Source organism: Dromiciops gliroides, chromosome 3 (genome assembly GCF_019393635.1).
Source record: "Dromiciops gliroides isolate mDroGli1 chromosome 3, mDroGli1.pri, whole genome shotgun sequence".
Taxonomy (NCBI): Eukaryota; Metazoa; Chordata; class Mammalia; order Microbiotheria; family Microbiotheriidae; genus Dromiciops; species Dromiciops gliroides.
In genome coordinates this window covers 417,546,355-417,565,381 of record NC_057863.1, presented here as the reverse complement: position 1 = coordinate 417,565,381, position 19,027 = coordinate 417,546,355, and the positions used below count along the sequence as shown (strand labels likewise).

Here is a 19,027-nt window from a genome sequence, read left to right as displayed (position 1 = left end):
CTCTAATTATTTCAATGATCAGTTTTGCTGCCAGAGGATTCATGGTGAAACATGCATCCTTTCTCTTTAGAAAGAGTCTGTGGGTACACAATAAGGCATGGGTGGGGCAGCTAGGTGGCACAGTGGATAGAGCACCAGCCCTGGAGTCAGGAGGACCTGAGTTCAAATCCGGCCTCAGACACTTAACACTTACTAGCTGTGTGACCCTGGGCAAGTCACTTAACCCCAATTGCCTCACTAAAAAAAAACAACAAACACAATAAGGCATGGGATTGGTTGGTTTGGTTATAAGTGAAGGTTACATGGAAAGGGTCATTGGGAAGTAATTGACATGTAGCTTTTTCTAAAAAAAAAAAATCTATAAAATATTTATTTTTTAAAAGAACTTCTTGTAAGGTTCCCATCTCTGAAATGAAGCTGGGGACATGAAGTCCTAGAGACCCCAGTCATTTGAGTGATGACTTGATGACAAGGTCTCCCAGGAGGAAAGGCAGAGACTCCATCCCTCCCATTCCCCTCCCCTCAATGCTGATTGTTAAAACAAAACGAAACAAAAAATTAGTTTCTTTTTGGAATGAGGTTTATTACAAGAGGAAAAAAATCAGCTTGATTTTGGCGTTTTTTTACTGGGAAAAGAATTGTACAAGTATTTTTGTTTGGAAAAGATATTTGTCTTTTTTCTTGGAGTTGAATTGTTTTCTACTGTTGCAATGTTCTGCTCAGGCCCTTAAGCCTTAAGCAGCCTGTAATTTGGTTTATTATTCTGTGTATTTTTTAGGTAGTATTTTATGCAAATTATTCCCCTTCTGATATCCTTTGGTCCAGGATTGAGCCCTGGGTTTTACTTGTATTTAATTTCTATTTTTTTTACATGTTTTTATATTCTTTCCCACAATACCTGAGGACAAGGACTGCTTGATTTTTTGCTTCTATTCCTAGGACCTCATGCAGTACTTGTCACATAGTAGGTGCTTATAAATTATTTATTGATTGATATATCATAATGTTTGATCCTCATTGTAACACTGTGAGGTAACCATTCAGAATTCAGGTTAAGTAGCTCACTACTGCATGCTGTCCATCTTTTTTACAGATAGTCTTTCCCAATGCCATTTATGTTTTCCTTGTAGCTATATAAATTGATCATTAAGAAAATTTCTCATTTTATTTAGTTCTCTGGGAGGATTTTAATACCGGTAAGTCAGTATGTGTGAAAATGCTTTTGGGGAATAAAGACAAAACGAGAGTTTCTTTAAAGGTGGGCAGTATATAAATGAGCTTATATATGCTTGGGGCAGCTAAGTGGCACAGTGAATAGAGCACCAGGCCTGGAGGCAGAAAGACATCTTCCTGTGTTCAAATCTGGCCTCAGCAACTTACTAGCCAGGTGACTCTGGGTAAGTCACTTAAACCCTGTTTGCCTCAGTTTTCTCATCTGTAAAATGAACTTGAGAAGGAAATGGCAAACCACTCCAGTATCTCTGCCAAGAAAACCCCAAATGGGATCACTAAAAGTCAGATAGAACTGAAAACGATTGAACAACAATATATGTTTAGGACCTGGCACAGTGCCTAGCGTGACATAGTAGGCTCTTAATAAATGTTTATTAATTGATGGCTCTTACAAATGCCAAGGCTAAAGAATGCTAGTTAAAGTTCACAGCAAAGAAAGCAATTAGAAAATGTAGTATTTCTCTCCTGTTTATACTTTAAACAAACACACACTCATTTATTTGTTTAACAAACAGGTCCAGAACCCTTCCAGTGGGCCATAATAGCCTCTAGGAGTTAAAATTCCTTTGCATTTCACGTCTGGAAAGGCCCTCAGTATGTTTGTATTCCACTCCAACTATCTAAGCTACTTGAACATTGCTAATGCCTATAATGGAATAAAGTATGCTAAAAACCTAATATTTATCACTTGCAATCACACTATAAACTTGAAGGGTAATTTGTGAATTTACTAATTGTTTTTTTGCTGTATTAACTGATTTCATCTTTAATTATAACCAGTCTCTTTCTCCTATACTTCTCCTTAGGTGGGGGGTGGGGGGGTGGGGGAGCAACTAGACAAGAAGTTTTAATTAGAAAAATAAGAGTGCTCCAAACAACAGTCTAGTAAAAAGAACTTGGTAGGAAGGTTGACAGTCACTTTTTCTCTGTTTGATTTATGCCTTTTGTAAAGTTTCGCCACAATGGAAATGACATGGGCTCGCAATCAATCAAAAGAAGTTTCTCCTGTGAGAAGCAAAACCAAAGATGACCAGATAACAGGACAGACATATTTAGGAATGAAGGGACTATTAAAGTTTAGATTGACCAACTAGATATCAAGACAGACATACCTAAGAAGTAAGGATAAAATTCTATAGCAGGAAAGTCAAATAGATGTGGCTTCTACTACCTGACCAGAGCTAGGAGACAGAGATAACCCCAGAGGTCAGGACCGTCATTTCAAAAAAACCCTCTAGATTCTCAGGAATATGACAAGCATCCAAGCTTTCACCACCCCACCCCAAAAGGGAACTTTCCAGTTTTCAAGTGGACACCCCATCAGTCCTCTGTAAAAGCTTTTGCCTTCCCTCTGTTAGAGGAGGAGAATGTTTCTTTTTTTGTTTTTGTTTTTTTGGTGAGGCAATTGGGGTTAAGTGACTTGCCCAGAGTCACACAGCTAGTAAGTGTTAAGTGTCTGAGGCCGGATTTGAACTCGGGTAGTCCTGAATCCAGGGCCAGTGCTCTATCCACTGCACCACCTAGCTGCCTGAGGAGAATGTTTCTAAGCCCTCTTCCCTGAATGATGAAGTCTTTGACTATCCACTCCAGTCACCTTCCCTAGCACCAATTAAAGACTACTTTAATTCTAATTGGATTGTGTGTAAGAGTATAATTCTTTTTTTGAGGAATACTTAAGAACTACCACAAACCCCCATGTCAGGAAACATCTTGTTACCTCTGCTGAGAGGAAATAAAAAACCAAAACGAAACAAATTATTTTACTAGTGGAAATAGCAAGAAGTTAAATTGCCAGGTATCACAGGGGAAAAAAAAGTTTTGGGCAAATTGAATTCTACTGAAAATGTTTTTTATAATTGTTTGAGGTGTCCCAGAAGTAGTTAAATTGCAAACAAGTAGGATTTCTTTTTTTTTCGGGGGGCAATGAGGGTTAAGTGACTTGCCCAGGGTCACACAACTAGTAAGTATCAAGTGTTTGAAGCCAGATTTGAACTCAGGTCCTTCTGAATCCAGAGGCAGTGCTTTTTTCACTGTGCCACCTAGCTGCCCCCGACAAGTAGCATTTCTATAAAAAAAAATAAATAAAAGTGTTATACTTTGGAATTCTGGTGTGAAATTTTAATGTTTTATTCTGTTAAAATATTTTAAAAGAGACATTGGTTTAGATCTCAAAAAGGTATAGTACATATATTAATATATTGCATATAAATAATAACAAATAATATAGTACATTATAAAAACAGTACAGATAAAAATCCCCTCCATTATTCCTTCCTCAAATCCCTCTCTTCCCATCCTCAAAAACTCTAATTTTCCAGCCTTTGAGAAGATCCATTAATTTTTAAAATGAGTAATTTCATGTTGCCATTTATAACCTAGATTACAAGATTCTTGGAGTAAAAGGATGCTGAAAATGTTACAGAACTATTTTTATAATATCTCCTCTGAATTTCAGGGGACAGTAAAAAAGAAGCATTTATTTTTTTTTTTTGTATTGAAAGTGGTCAAAGGATGCAAATAGTTTTGTGGGGTTTTTTTTGCAGGGCAATGAGGGTTAAGTGACTTGCTCAGGGTCACACAGCTAGTATAAAGTGTCTGAGGCCAGATTTGAACTCAGGTCCTCCTGAATCCAAGGCTGTTGTTTTATCCACCGTACCACCTAGCTGCCCCTGCAAATAGTTTTCAAAGGAATGGTTGCAAACTCTAAATCCTCCATATGACTAATGGTAAGAGAAATGCAAATGAAAATAACTGTAGTTTCATTTCATTCCTTGAAATTTGGCAAAGATGACAAATAAAGGGAATTGGACTGGAAGGACTGGAGGAAGATATAGTTCACCCTATAGAAAACAATGTGGTAAAGGAGGAAAGAATATGGGGTCTGCAATCAGAGGATTGGCTTCAAATTCTGGCTCTTGTCCCCTCCTACTTGTATGACTTTGGGTAAATAATCCATTGGGCAGCTAGGTGGCACAGTGGGATAAAGCACCGGCCCTGGATTCAGGAGGACCTGAGTTCAAATTCGGCCTCAGACACTTGACACTTACTAGCTGTGTGACCCTGGGCAAGTCACTTAACCCCCATTGCCTCGCCCAAAACAAAACAAATCTTTTGGGTAAATAATCTGTTCAGTGAGTGAGTTGGACTAGATTATGTCTATCATCCCTTCCAGCTCTACATCTATAATCCTATAATGTGTTGCTGGTGGAGCCATGAATTAATCAAACTCTTCTAGGTATCAATTTGGAATTACAGAACAAAAGTGACTAAACTGTATTGGGTGTCTAACCCAATGGTGTTAAAGACACCAACCTCCGTCTTCTTTCTAGAGGTCTCCTTCTCTCCAAGGCCAGCTCTTTCCTTGGTGCCAGCCCTTTCCCGCTTTGGCTCTCTCCTGCCATTGGTCAAACTGCCTGATACAGGTGCTTCTCCCTCCCATCAGCCACTCCTGTTCCAGGGGACAGCATGGTGACTCCAAAAGAGAAGACACAAAATGGATGTGGGCCCACCTCAGGTATCAGCTTGCCTAGGCAGGACATATGTGGTGCAGCACCTGCCACTAGACCGTCTAGACACTTCAAAGTCATACTCCTTACTATGAAGAAGACAGAAGAGAGGGGCTCAGCTAAGCGGGGGTGGGGGTGGGGGGTGGGGAGGGGTGTAAGGGAAACTATTTCAATATAAAATGATAGGAGATCTGGCTTAGCTATTGATTAGGAGATCCAACCCAGTAATGAATCATGGTGGCTGCTCTCCCCAACCCCCCATCTTCCATGCGGTGAACACAATTAGCCCCTGAGCACTCTCCAAAGTGGAGGGAGAGGGGAGTACCCATAAATAATAACAAATAATAAAGTACATCATAAAAAATAGTACACATAAAAAAAACCCCCCTCCATTATTCCTTCTTCAAATCCCTCTCTTCCCATCCTCAAGAACTCTAAGATGCTGCACTAGCCTAATCAATAACACAGAACAATCAGTCTAATTCTTTGGGGCCTACTTTTTTCACTCTTTGTCACTTCATACAAATCTTAACAATTCTTCTTTGACTTCCAATTTGTCGTCCCTTATTGCAGCTGTGGCATAGAGCATCTAGCACTGGTGTCTGAATTAGGAAAAACAGGGTTGAAGTCTTGCTTCTGATACTTCTTAGTTCCCTAATCCTGAAAGTCGTTTATTTAACCTCTTGTTGCCCCAGGCAGCTCTCTAAAATCATAAATTACAAAGCAGAAGCTAATATGAATCATACTAAAGGGGACCACAGAGGCCTCTACTTCAACATCTTTGTTTTACAGACAAGAAAGTAAGAGGGCGAGTTAAGGATATCCCCAAGGTTATACAGTTTGTGTGTATCAGAAAGAAGATTTGAACCCAGGTCCTCTGATGCTTGAACCAGTGCTTTTTCCATTGTGCAGATCTTGGTGGTTTTTTGTTTTTTTAAAAGGTTAAAAAAAAACCCAATCCTTTTCATAAGAATCATGTACAGGGCAGCTAGGTGGCACAGTGGATAAAGCACTGGCCTTGAATTCAGGAGGACCTGAGTTCAAATTCAGCCTTAGACACTTGACATTTGCTAGCTATGTGACCCTGGGCAAGTCACTTAACCCTCATTGCCCTGCAAAAAAAAAAAAAAAAAAGAATCATGCACCACAATTTATTCTTCTATACAGCAATTACTGGGCACAAAGACTTTGTTATTACAAACTCCAGTGGTTCCCAGTTGCCTCCAGGATCAAATACAAAATGCTTTGTTTGGCATTCAGAGCCCTTCATAACCTAGTCCCCTCCTACCTTTCCAATCCTCTTCCACCTTACTCCTCTCTCTCACCTACCAGCTAGTTTCTCATCCAGTGACACCAGCTTGCTGACTGTTCAGTGAACAAGACACTCCATTTCTGGCTCTAGGCATTCTCTCTGATTGTTCCCTATGAATTTAGGCTCTCAGATCAGAGTCTATTGTACCCATGCTGCTTCCTAATGCCCTCGTATAGGTAAATACTGAGTATAAAAATACATATATTCATCTCTACTGTTTTAGGAACAGAGGTGTCAAACATGCAGCCAGGCGTGTGGCCTGAGGACCTGCAGAACCAAATTAAAATGTAATTGGGAAATATTTAACAAAATAAATAAAACTGTGACAAAGCATAGATAACATTACATTTTAAAACCAAGTCGACATGTGGCCCATAGGGATCTTTATGTGAGGTTTAATGGCCATTTTTCTATTTGAGCTTGACATGTCTTTGTCACTTCATACATATGACATTTCACAGCTGCTGGGCTGTGAAATGGATAGAGTGACAGGCCTGGAGTCAGGAAGACTCCTCTTCCTGAGTTCAAATCAAGCCTCAGATATTAACTAGCCATGCATGCGACCCTGGGCAAGTCACTTAGCCTAATTTGCCTCAGTTTCCTTATCTATAAAATGAGCTGGAAAAGGAAGTGGCAAACTACTCTAGTATCTCTGCCGAGAAAACACCAAATGGAGTCACAGAGAGTCAGACATGACTGAAAAACAACTAAACAAGAAGAAACATCATGGATGTAGACAAAAGAAATAAAAGTCATGAACCCAGGCTTTAAGGACCCACAGGATAACGGGGGCAGAAAACATGCATACAGGAGAATCATTATCAACCTACATTTTAGTAATTGCAAAATGATGGAGAAAGATTGAATTCTTCAAAATTGAGGGAATGGAAGAAAGATATGATCAGAGGGCATTTGAGTTAATCATTGGTGGCTTTATTCAAGAAAAGCTTGCTTAGAACTTGGTCTCAAAAGAAAATTCATACAAATTGGCAGAAAGGATATTGGGTAGAATGTTAGGAGCAAAGAATAGAACTTTAGAGTTGGAAGGGACTTTGTGGTTATTGAGTCATTTCAGTTATGTTCAACTCTTTGTGACCCCTTTTGGGGTTTTCTTGGCAAAGATACTGGAGTGGTTTGCCATTTCCTTCTCCAGCTCATTTGACAGATGAGGAAATTGAGGGGAAAAGGGTGAAGTGACTTGCCCAGGGTCGAACAGCTAGGAAGTCTCTGAGGCCAGATTTGAACTTAGGTTTTCCTGATCCCATGCCATGTACTCTATCCACTGTACTACCTGGCTACCTGGAAGGGACTTTAGAGATCCTCAAACTCAACATGTATTTTTTACAAAGGAGGAAAATGGTAGTGAGGTGCGGCAGTGGATAAAGCCCTGGACTTGGAATCAGGAAGAGCTGCATTCAAATCTGACCTCTGATGCCTCCTATGTGACCATGGACAAGTCACTTACCCTCTGCTCCCCCACCTCCTCGGAAAAAGGGGATAATATTAGCACCTACCACACAGGATGATGAAGAGTATAAAATGAGCTAGTATTTGTAAAGCTCTTAGCACAATGCTTGGTACACAGTAGTCGCTTAATAAATGCTTGTTTAAAAAAATGTCTCAGAGAAACCCGGTGACTTTCTTAAGACTGTGTATCCAGTTAATTCTAGAACTAGAACTAGAATGGTGAGGTCTTGACCTGCTGTACAGTATTCTTTCTCCTGTATCAGATAAAAATAGGATGAAATCTTTATGCTCCACTTCAGGGTCTTCTTCCTTGCTTCTATTTCCCATGTTAAACTGTTCTAGAAGCTACACAGTGTAACAGAAAGAGTAGGAGTCAAGAAGTGTTGGTTGTGGTGGGGATCAAATGAGATAATATCTATATACATTACCTGGCATAGAGTAGGTGCTTAATAAATGCTTATTCCCTCTCTTCATCAGCAAGGCATTTAATCTCTCTGAGCTACCATGATAATTATGGTAATCATCACCTAATAAGCATAATCATCTTCATATCCATAAGACTCTGGTGGATAGTCATACCTACCTTGACCTCTACAGCCCTGACCTTTAATTAGAGGGGTCATTGAGGTAGACCATAATAGTAGTAATCATTATACATTTGATTTTTAGTCACTTGCCTCTGAGCTTTGAGATCTTTCCTTTTTGGATCCCGTGACTTAGTAAAAAATAATCTCATTATTTTCTCCCCTATATCTTTGCCATACATTCCCTCCATTGACTTCAGAACAACCCATTCAGCCATGATTATGTTTCCCCAGATTTTCATTTTGCCATTCATTAACCTATACCTTGTTCTTTGATAGATTGTTGATTGATCTATAAAATGGGAATAATAATTCTTGTAGTACCTACTTCATAGGGTTCAGAGGACCTTAGATTTATAGTCAGCAGGGGCACTGGAGGCCGTGTCCTTAAACCCCTTCATTTTGGAGAAACTGAGGCCTGGGGAGATAGTGACTTGTCTAAGGAGAGGTACACAGGTCGTAAGAGAGGCAGGATTTCAACTCATCCTCCAACTCCAGTGATCTTTGCACTGTACCATGTTGTGAAGAACAAATATGATAACCTAATTAAAGTGGTATTTAAATGCCTACCATTTTATGAGATTATTATAGATATGTTTAGATGTAAAAATTCTCTGTAGAAGAGAAGCAAGATTTCACTTGTTTTAATCCAAATCATTTCATATTTTCATCCTGGTGAGCATTTTTTCACTCAGGTATTTAGATAATTTATATTTTTCACCCCTAAATCTTAATAACACCCTTTCTGTGTCAAGGTATAAATGGGTGATTATCTTTTTCAGAAGACTGAACCAGACAGTAAAAAGTGATCTACTATAAGTGATGGATTTATTATTATCATTCATTCTTGACAACAGCAGAAAACATTTTCTCTGCTCCTCTCTCGTCAGAGTATTATAGATAGAAGGTTGTAGGGAACCTCAGAAGCCATTTTCTCCAACTTCTTCATCTGGAGCTAAGACCAGGGGAGGCTAAGTGATTACCCAAAGTTATCCGGGTAATAACTATCAGAGCCAGAATGTAAACCCAAGTTCTCCCACTTCAATCAGCCTTCTTTCTGAAGTAGCTCCATGCGAATTACCACCATTCAGCTTTTCGAAATACAAAGTGAGAATAGTTTTGTCTGTTCAGTGGTTTTTTTAGTCTTTTTTGACTCTTTGTGATTCCATAGAGGAAACTAAGGCAAACAGGGTTAAGTGACTTGCCCAGGATCACACAGCTAATAAATATGTGAGGCCAGAATTGAACTCAGGAAGAGTCATCTTCCTGACTCTAGGCCCAGTGCTCTATCCACTGTGCCAGCTAGTAAAAGGGTTTAAAACGCTTTCCAGAGAAGGCTCTCACACCACCATTGCAGCCATGTCTCTTGTAATCCCCGAGAAGCTCCAGCACATTTTAAGAGTGCTCAACACCAACACTGATGGATGGCCATCATAGCCATCAAGGGTGTGGGTCGAAGATATGCCCATGTAGTACTGAGAAAAGCAGACATTGACCTTACCAATAGGGCTGGTGAGCTTACTGAAAATGAGGTGGAGCGTGTGATCACCATCATGCAGAATCCTTGCCAATACAAGATTCCAGACTCGTTCCTTAACAGGCAGAAGGATGGAAAGGATGGAAAATATAGCCAGGTTTTGGCCAACGGTCTGGACAATAAACTTCATGAGGATCTGGAGCAACTGAAGAAGATTCGGGCACATTGTGGGCTTTGGTACTTCTGGGGTCTCTGAGTCCTGGGCCAGCACACCAAGACTACAGGCTGCAGGGGTCGAACTGTGGGTGTGTCCAAGAAGAAGTAAACATCTTCACTGGCCACCTTGTCTATTAATAAATAGTTTCTATCAAAAAAAAAGGGGAGGATTTAAAACAACATTTAAAATCTTAGGATCACAAAACCACAGATTATTAGATCTAGAAGGTCTCTTAGAGCTAATTTAGCTCAAATTCTTTGTTTAAAATATAAGGAAGGGGCGGCTAGGTGGCGCAGTGGATAAAGCACCGGCCCTGGATTCAGGAGTTCCTGAGTTCAAATCCGGCCTCAGACACTTGACACTTACTGGCTGTGTGACCCTGGGCAAGTCACTTAACCCCCATTGCCCCCCCCACAAAAAAAAATAAAAAATAAAATAAAATATAAGGAAATTGAGCCCCACAGTCACATGCTGAATCAGAGACCAAGTGAGTTCTAAAATCAAAGCCTTATTATTAATTTAGGTTATGAGATTTATGAAAAATGATGGTAAACACTTTTATTTATATATCACTTTATGAAGCAGATTGAACTAAATAATCTCTATCTAGGGTTCCTTCCAGCTCTAAGAATCTATGAATCTATTTTACATTAGTGCTAATTTCTAAAAGAATGATTTCCATGACTACTCATGTATAATTTATTTTGAAATGCTTGAGTTCTAGTGGGTGGGGGTGGGAATAGAGGAGGAAGAGAAGTTGGAACAATTTTTTTTTTAAATTGATGTTAAAATTTGTTTTTACATATATTTTGGAAAATAAAATTCTATTCTAAGAGTGAAAAAAAAAAGAAAAAAAAAAGAATGAGACAGACTTCCTCTAGTTATATCTTTATTTGTTGTTGTTTCTAATGGTTTGGTAATAGTTTGGTCCAAGTATTTTTTAGGACTAACATTCAAATAAAGTAACTGGGTATTATTAGGTTTGGAGTTCATTGATATTTGATATTTCTTTTTCAGAGGTTGCAAGAAGAAGAGGAAGGAAGAGAAGGAGAAGGAGAAGGAGAAGAAGAGGAAGAAGAAGAAGAAGAGGAAGAGGAAGAAGAAGAAGAAGAAGAAGAAGAAGAAGAAGAAGAAGAAGAGGAAGAGGAAGAGGAAGAAGAAGAAGAGGAAGAGGAAGAAGAAGAAGAAGAAGAAGAAGAAGAAGAAGAAGAAGAAGAAGAGAAATAGAGATAGAGAAAGGGGAAAGATGTAGGTATGAAAGTGGCAGCTGGGTGGTACAGTGGATAGAGTGCCTGGGCCTGGAGACTCATTTTCCTGAGTTCAGACCCAGACTCAGACACTTATTAGCTGTGTGACCCTGGGCAAGTCACTTAATCCTCGTTGCTTCCATTTCCTCATCTGTAAAATGAGCTGGAGAAGGAAATGGCAAACCACTCCAGTATTTCTGCCAAGAAAACTCCAAATGGGGTCACCGAGTCAGACACAACTGAACAACAAGAAGATGAACATGATAAATGTGGGAGGATAATGGAGATTGGTCTGATTGGTTTACAAGGCAGGTGTTGGAGCAGAAGGAATAAATTGAGGGTGGGGCCAGATTATAAAACCTTGATTGTTAGCAAAGGATACATATGTATACTTGGTGCAGGAGGCCACAGGGAGCCTGTATAGGTCCTTGGGTAGGGGAATAATAGAACAAGAGATCAGTTAGACTAATTTAGGTATGAAGTAAGTACCTGGGCTCAGGAAGTAGTATATCTGACAGAAGTTCTGGATATTCATTAATAAATTTGATATTAGGAATAGAGATGAAGGAGGGATTAGATTTATTCTATCCAATCTCAGGGGGCCAAGTAGGGGACTAATAGAACTTGCAAATAGGGAGATTTTGGCTTGATATGAAAGTAGAATTAGCTACCTTGGAAGGGTAGTGAGTTCCCTGTTGCTTGAGGTGTTCAAGTGGAGGATGTCTCACCATATATTGAAAACATTTTAGAGATTTCTGCTCAGGTAAAGATAGTACTAGATGGCCTCAGGTCCCTTCTAACTCTATGATTCTGTGCTGTATTGCAACTTCCTCTGTGGCCATTCTTTCTATGCCAGCTGACAGCTTGCCAACTTTTTGCACCCATCGAAGGAAGGTGAGAGCCTCATTAAATTCACTTCCTGCTCTAAAATGCCTACTTCTGTGCCTTAGTCATTCACAAGTGGCAGCATTCATTCTCCTCCCAGTTCAGTTCTGCTCTGCCTTTTATGACTTCTGCTAAAAGGGCAGTCTTCATTCTATACTATGTTTTAGGTTGTCATCCAGGAAATGATCCAGCTTGACACATGCTTTCAACCCTCACTCAGGGGCAGGAGTTCCCCAAAGCTCTTTGCTAAGAGTTCTCTCAATATCTTTCTCCCACCGAGCAAACAGAACCAAATCTGCCTTTTACTAAAACTTGGCCCACTTCCAAGATCAAAAGGTTATAGAATTTTCCCATTCTTCAAACCATTTGTTTACATTTTGGTATTTGTGAACCTGTGTCGTGAATTTGTGCTATTTAGAAAGGTTGAACTGTGAGGCCAAGGGCTTAATACAGGTCAGGGAGACTCAAAGGCATCCTCTCTTGTGAACCTAAAATCAGATGAGCAAAGCAGGGAAGTGAGTCTGAAAAGTTTTATTATTAGATGCAAGTCAACTTGTCTACTAAAGAGGCTAGGTCTTCATTAAAACCCTACTTGAATGGCTCTTCATGGTCTAGATTTGATCCTGAATTCATAGGATCATAGATTTGTGGTGAAAAGGGGCCTCAAAAGCCCAACCTCTTAATTTTATAGATGAGGAAACTGAGGCCCAGATATATTAAGTGACTTGTCCAAACTTCCCAAAGTAGAAAGTAGCAGGATGAGATTTGCAACCCAGGTACTATGATTCCAAATACTTTCTCACGTCACTGAATCAAAACCTCACACAGGCTTCTCTGAAGCACAAACTATTTAGTCCAAGGAAGGTGACAGTTAAATTCGGAGAGATTCATTGCTAGGTTGGTTGCCAGGAGATGATGGGGTTTTTTTAGGTTTTTTTTTGGTGAGGCAATTGGGGTTAAGTGACTTGCCCAGGGTCACACAGCTAGTAAGTGTTAAGAGTCTGAGGCCAGATTTGAACTCAGGTCCTCCTGACTCCAGGGCTGGTGCTCTATCCACTGCACCATCTAGCTGTCCCAGGAGATGATGTCTTTTGGCCACAACAACCCATGAAATCTAGTAAAATAGAGAGAGGCTGTGATCCATGGGTCTGCATCAGTGATGGGAGGAGTCACAAAAGAGAAAGAAATATTAGTTTTTGATGTATTGAAGAGAAGGCTGGAATCTCTAGGGCTGTCATAATGCCTTCCACACATACTAATTGAAGATAATGGTGATTATAGTCGTGATTACCTACCTACCATATATCCTTCGGGGTAGGTGTTGGCTTTCAGAAACCCCAGGAACTGAGAATCTCCTTTAAAAGTTCTGAGAAACAAACGCAGTTCTTATTCCTCAGAGAGACTACACACATTGCTATGCAAGGTTTGGAAGTTTCTAGTTCACCTCCTTTTTAACAATTTCTAAATATAGGACAGCCCATTTAAACCCGTCCCCATTTACAGCAATTTATGTTATTAAAGGATAAAGTAGATAGTATCATGAGTAACACCTATTGTTACTACAATGCTTTTTAACACCTTAGCCTAGTCATTCTCACCTCATCCCAGATGGGTTAGGTCAGCACCCTCACCTTTTTCATTGATGAGGAAACTAGGGCACAGGTTAAATGACTTATTAAAGTGAGTCAATGGCAGAACAGAAATAAAAATGTGGAAATCCTGATTCTCAGCCTGGAGTGGTGGAGGCAGAGCCCATATTGAGACCAGGAAAACCTGAGTTCCTACCACAGGATGTCAATTACACGCATATTTTAAAAAGGTTAAATGGTTATAGAATATAGCATGCCTATTTTCAGGTAGTATAGACATTTGTACAGTCCTCTCCTTTTAGTTAAAAAAAAACTATAAAGGGGCACACTACCTATTACTCATTTCTCTCTATCATGTTATGAAAAAGAAAATGAAACTTTTTAGGATTGAAAACTAAGTGTACAGTTTAGCATAATTTCCTTTGGTTCCCTAAGCAATAGGGTTAAATGGTAGTTTTTTGATAGTCAAATTCTTGAAAGCTGAAACTTGTTCCTTCCAGTAAAAGAGAGAAAAGTATTGTTCAGAATGCTCACTTTCTTACTGTAGGCACCCTAAAGGGTGGATGCATCAGTTGCAGAGAATTCTCAGCCTCTGGACCATAAACCCTAAGATCCCACCTACACTATGGTCCATCCTCCACTCAGTTGTCAAAGTAATCTTCCTAAACTGCCACTGTGGCCAGGTCGCATCCTCTCTCCCCCTCAATAAACTTCAGTGACTCTCTATACCCACCGGGATCAAATATAAAATCCTCTTTTTGACATTCAAAGTCCTTAATAACGGGTCCTTTCCTATTCTTCCAGTCTACTTACACCTGACTCACCCCTAGGTACTCTTTGACCAGGTGACACTGACCTTGCTGCTCCAGGAACAAGATACTCCAGATCCCAACTCAGGGCTCTTTCACAGGCTGTCCCCCACAGCTGGAATGCTCTCTCTCTTTTCATTTTTTACTTCTTTACTTCCCTGGCTTCTTTCAAATCCCAGTTAAAATCCTACCTTCTGGGGCAGCTAGGTGGCACAGTGAATAGAGCACTGGCCCTGGAGTCAGGAGGACCTGAGTTCAAATCAGACTTCAGACACTTAACACTTACTAGCTGTGTGACCCTGGGCAAGTCACTTAACCCCAATTGCCTCACACACACACAAAAAATTCCTACCTTCTACAGGAAGCTTTCCCTGGTCTCCTTTCATGCTATTGCTTTCTTTCTGTTTATTATCCCCGATTTATCATAAATATTACATATAATATGTACACACATGTATTTGCGTATATGAATGGATGTCTGTATACATATACACATATATGTATATACTTGTAGACAGATGTTTTCATGTTTTTTCCTGTTGGACTGTGAGCTAACTCCTTGAAACCAGGGACTGTCTCTTGCCTTTCTTTTTAGCATGGTGCCACACAGTTAACGCTTAATAAATGTTTATTGACTGGCAAAGATTGACTGACTAGTGCTGTACTATTGGCAGGCGAGTGGGATCCAAAGGGCATGCTGGAGCCAGCTCATACCACCTTGCTAGCTAATTAAATTTTCGGTGTGATCATTCTTACCTTGGAAATCAGCAAACTAGTTTTGTTGCTCAGTAGTTTCAGTCATGTCTGACTCTTTGTGACCCCTTTTGTGGTTTTCTTGGCAAAGATGTTAAAGCGGCTTGCCATTTCCTTCTCCAGCTCATTTTACAGTTGAGGAAACTGAGGCACACAGGGTTAAATGACTGGTTCAGGGTCATGCAGCTAGTAAAAGTTTGCAGCCGTATTTAAACTCAGGAAGGGAAGTTAGCCTCACTTCAGGCCTATACTCTATTCACTTTACCCCCTAGATGCCCCACATACTTAAGCACATGTATTGTGGAATGTAGATGCTTTGAGAAAAATAATGCTTTCATAATTGTTTTTATATACTCAGCATCTAACAATGCTATGCATATAGTAGGCACTTAAGTGTTGAATTGAATTGGTAGATTACAAATTGTAATAATATAGAAGCAGATTTTTTCCTGTGCTATAGCTCTATGTGGACCTATTTTATCATTTAGAGGTTAAATTAGTTTTCAATGGCATATTAGAGGTACTATCATTGATTATGTTAAATATACATGTATAATTGACATAGGAATATATCTTTATATTTTATCATCCATTCTAATGTTGCACTATATTTTATGTACCTGTTCAAATAAAAAATGTGGAATCACTATCCTGCATCTTTGTCCATAAATTTAATATTCCATAGTGGATGCATTCAGAAAACCACTAGTATTTACTAAATCTGAATGTGTATTTCATATATAACATTGATAACTAATTTAGTCTTGAAATTGTCAAACAGGTTCAAATAAAATCATATGATGTGCAAAATAAATTTCTTTGAATATCTGTATATATACATATTCACATGTTGCTATAGATATGTAAAAGTAACAATTTATTTATTTATTCATTCATTCATTCATTCATTCTTCATTCATTTATTTATTTTTTACGGGGTAATGAGGGTTAAATGACTTGCCCAGGGTCACACAGCTAGTAAATATCAAGTGTCTGAGACTGGATTTGAACTCAGGTCCTCCTGAATCCAGGGCCTGTGCTTTATCCACTGTGCCACCTAGCTGCCCCCAACAATTTATTTTAATAAATTGAAACAAACTATAAATTAGGCCTAAATTTATAGTTTTGTTGATAGTCTAGTTTTAGTAAAGTGATTGAGAAAATGTCAATAACGCAGATCAAATTTAAGAATGTGTCTTGAATACATTTTTTATTTTTGGAGAGTCAGTTGTTAGACATTTAGCACCATCCTCCTGGACTGGGATCCTACTTATAGATTCAATAAAGTGATAGAGTAAATGGCAATAATATAGATTAAACTGAAAAAAAAAAGCATCTGTTGTGGGCACATTTTTAAAATTTTCAGAATTGGTTATTAAAAATTTACCAGGTGGACAGCTAGGTGGTGCAGGGGATAAAGCACAGGCCCTGAATAAAGGAGAACCTGAGTTCAAATTCAACCTCAGACACTTGACACTTACTTTCTGTGTGACCCTGGGCAAGTCACTTAACCCTCATTGCCTCGCAAATAAATAAATAAACAAATAAATAAATAAATATTAGCAGCATACTCCTAATTGAAATTCAATTAAATTCAACAAACATTTATTAAGCACCTTTCATGTACCAGGCATTGTGCTAAGTGCTGAGGATACAAAAAAGAGGTAAAAGACAGTCCCTGCCCTCAAGGAGTTTACAATCTAATGGGGGGGGGAGGACAATATGCAAATATATAAAAAACAAGCCATATAGGATACATATAGGATATAAAGGATAAATAGGAAATAATTAACAGAGAGAAGGTAATGGAATTAAAAGGGTTGGGGTAGGCTTCCTGTAGGATCCCATTTTTCATGCTCATTTTAAAAAAAGCAATCCTGGAAAGCCCTGGTGCTTTTACTGCAGGACACAGAGTAGGCTCTATGGATCCCACAGAGCTAGGCATACAACAAGCACTTAATAAATGCTTCATCTATGGGTGTATGAATGGGGAGATGGGGTGTGGGTGCAGGATTTGGTTGTGAGCTCCTTGAGGGCAGGAACTGTCTTTTGCCACTTTTTCTATCTCCAGCGCTTAGGGCGGTGCCTGGCGCAAAGTAGGCGCTTAATAAATGTTGATGGACTCGATGGATGGATGAACGGCTTGCTAACCTTAGCAGAAGCCACAGCTGGCGGAGGGGCCCGGCCTGCGCTCTGCGCTCACCTGGGGGCGCTGTGAAGCCGAGCGGAAGGCCAGACAGGCGGCGAGCGAGGGAGGCTAGCTGCCTCCTCCTCCTCCACCTCTTCCACCGCGGCTCCCTCCTCTGCTCTCCTCCCCGCCGAGGGGCGACTCCCGGGTGGCGAGGTCGCCGCCCCCGCCTCCGCCTCCGCCCCCACCGGCTCTCCTTTCTGCAGCCGGCGAGGGGAGTGGCCGCCTGGCGCTGAATGACTGCCTCCTGAGAGCCCAGTCGAGCCTGCCTGCCTTCTCTTTGCGCACGGGGCAGACGGACGGACTGAGCGCGTCCCTGCAGCGCCGCTCGTTCCTTCGCTCGCGCTCTCGCTTGGCTCGGTTTGCCGGGGACGCGGGGCTCGGAACCGCTGGAGGCGGCTGCAGTAGCGACAGCGGCAGCAGTCTGTGCCCGCGTCCTGCGGGGAGAGCGGAGGTGTGCGGCGTGGAAAGGTAGCTGGCTCTTTCTTTCTCCCCTGTCCTTCCTCTGCGCTTCGCGTTGCGCCCCGGAGCTGGAGCCGGGAATGGAGACCCTTGCTCCAGGGAGTGCCAAGCAGACAGCCCTCGCCGGCTGCAGTCGGTAGATCCCCTAGAGAGCAGGAGTGAGAGCGGAGATTGGGAGGAAGCGGAGATTCTCTATATGTTGGGATTGCTCTTTTTTTTTTTTTTGGTTGGTTGGTTGGGGCGGAGGGGGGGGGGGTTGCAGAGAGAGCAGAGGCTTGGAAGAATTAAGTTACGCTTAGTTTGTCCGCACCTCCCTTTTGCCCACCGAGAAAGGGAAGTCCAAATTCTCACTCTCCCCCGCGAACTCCCCCCAAACCCCCCAAACAGAATTTGATTGCTTCTCGTTGTCCCTGTTTTATGAACACAAACTCGTTTCATTCAGTGTGGGAATGAAATTGAAGAATAAAGCGGGGTTCTGGGGGGGCGTGTTCGGGGCAAGGGCATTAGGGGTCCAGGTGAAGTGTGCGGTGGGTGGAGGATAAGAGAGCAAGATGGGGTTTCCTTGCATGCAGCTGCTCCTTCCTCCTTTGTTCAGGCACCGTGGCGGGGGTTGCCCTGGGTCCTGTTTCCTTGCCGGGATGGGATTGATTCATGATGGGGATGGGGGTGGGGGCGGCGGTGGGGGGAGGGAGATGGATTGAAACCAGATTAGGAAGTGGAGAAAATTTACATTTGAGGGACTTGTGGGGGAGGGCTGGAGATTGATGGTGTGTGCCTGCCTTTCTGGGGTACAGAGGAGTTGAGGAGGGGTGATGAGAGGATGGGGGGGGGGATGTTCCAGCCGGCAAACCTTTCGTTCAAGGGGCTGTGGGTCTCTTGAGCTGGCTTTAAAAAATGCTTTGTTGAGGTTGTAACCATATGTTTATTGCTGCAACAAGTTTGTGTGCTTTGTGGTACCACTGAGAGTTTCTTCAGTAGTTTGTTGAAATCATAGTTTGCCAGGTATCTTGGAAAGATGGGAACCTTTGGGGTGAACCTGGAGGTTTCTTTTTGTATCCTTTGAACTAGGCAGAACTCCCAATACATTAGGGAAAGCAAATGTAATGCAGATTCACATATGGTTAATTTTATACATCCTAATAGAGGATAGTATAAAAAAATCTCTCAGGAATGTCTGGGGGAAAACCACCAAAGGGACAGACATTGCTAAATGTATGAATCAGATTATGTAACATTCACTAAAACAACCCAATTCAAGGACTTTCCCAGCAAATAATAATAATTATTTGTATTTAAAA

General features: G+C 40.9%; 2 protein-coding genes across 7 annotated transcripts in view; both read left to right on the top strand.

Annotated features, from left to right (window-relative positions):
• Window positions 1-9,526: 9,526 nt before the first annotated feature.
• On the top strand, window positions 9,527-9,957 carry LOC122751351 (40S ribosomal protein S18-like). Its single transcript, XM_043998360.1, has one exon. It carries the CDS (start codon window positions 9,527-9,529, stop codon window positions 9,833-9,835), a length of 309 nt encoding a protein of 102 aa, XP_043854295.1. The 3' UTR covers window positions 9,836-9,957.
• A 7,444-nt stretch (window positions 9,958-17,401) lies between these two features.
• The window catches only part of MYO1B (myosin IB), a 228,775-nt gene continuing 227,149 nt past the window's right edge, over window positions 17,402-19,027 (top strand). For 4 of the 6 annotated variants that reach the window (XM_043994429.1, XM_043994427.1, XM_043994425.1 and 1 more), the window contains exon 1: window positions 17,403-17,738. The gene's annotated coding sequence lies outside the window, so the exon portion shown is untranslated. Of the gene's footprint in view, window positions 17,739-19,027 lie in introns of all 6 variants that reach the window. The other 2 variants (XM_043994426.1, XM_043994423.1) reach the window with 1 other exon arrangement.

Coding starts and splice junctions, on each gene's coding strand:
- LOC122751351 (XM_043998360.1), top strand. CDS start 9,527: ATGGCCATCATAGCCATCAAGGGTGTGGGTCGAAGATATGCCCATGTA.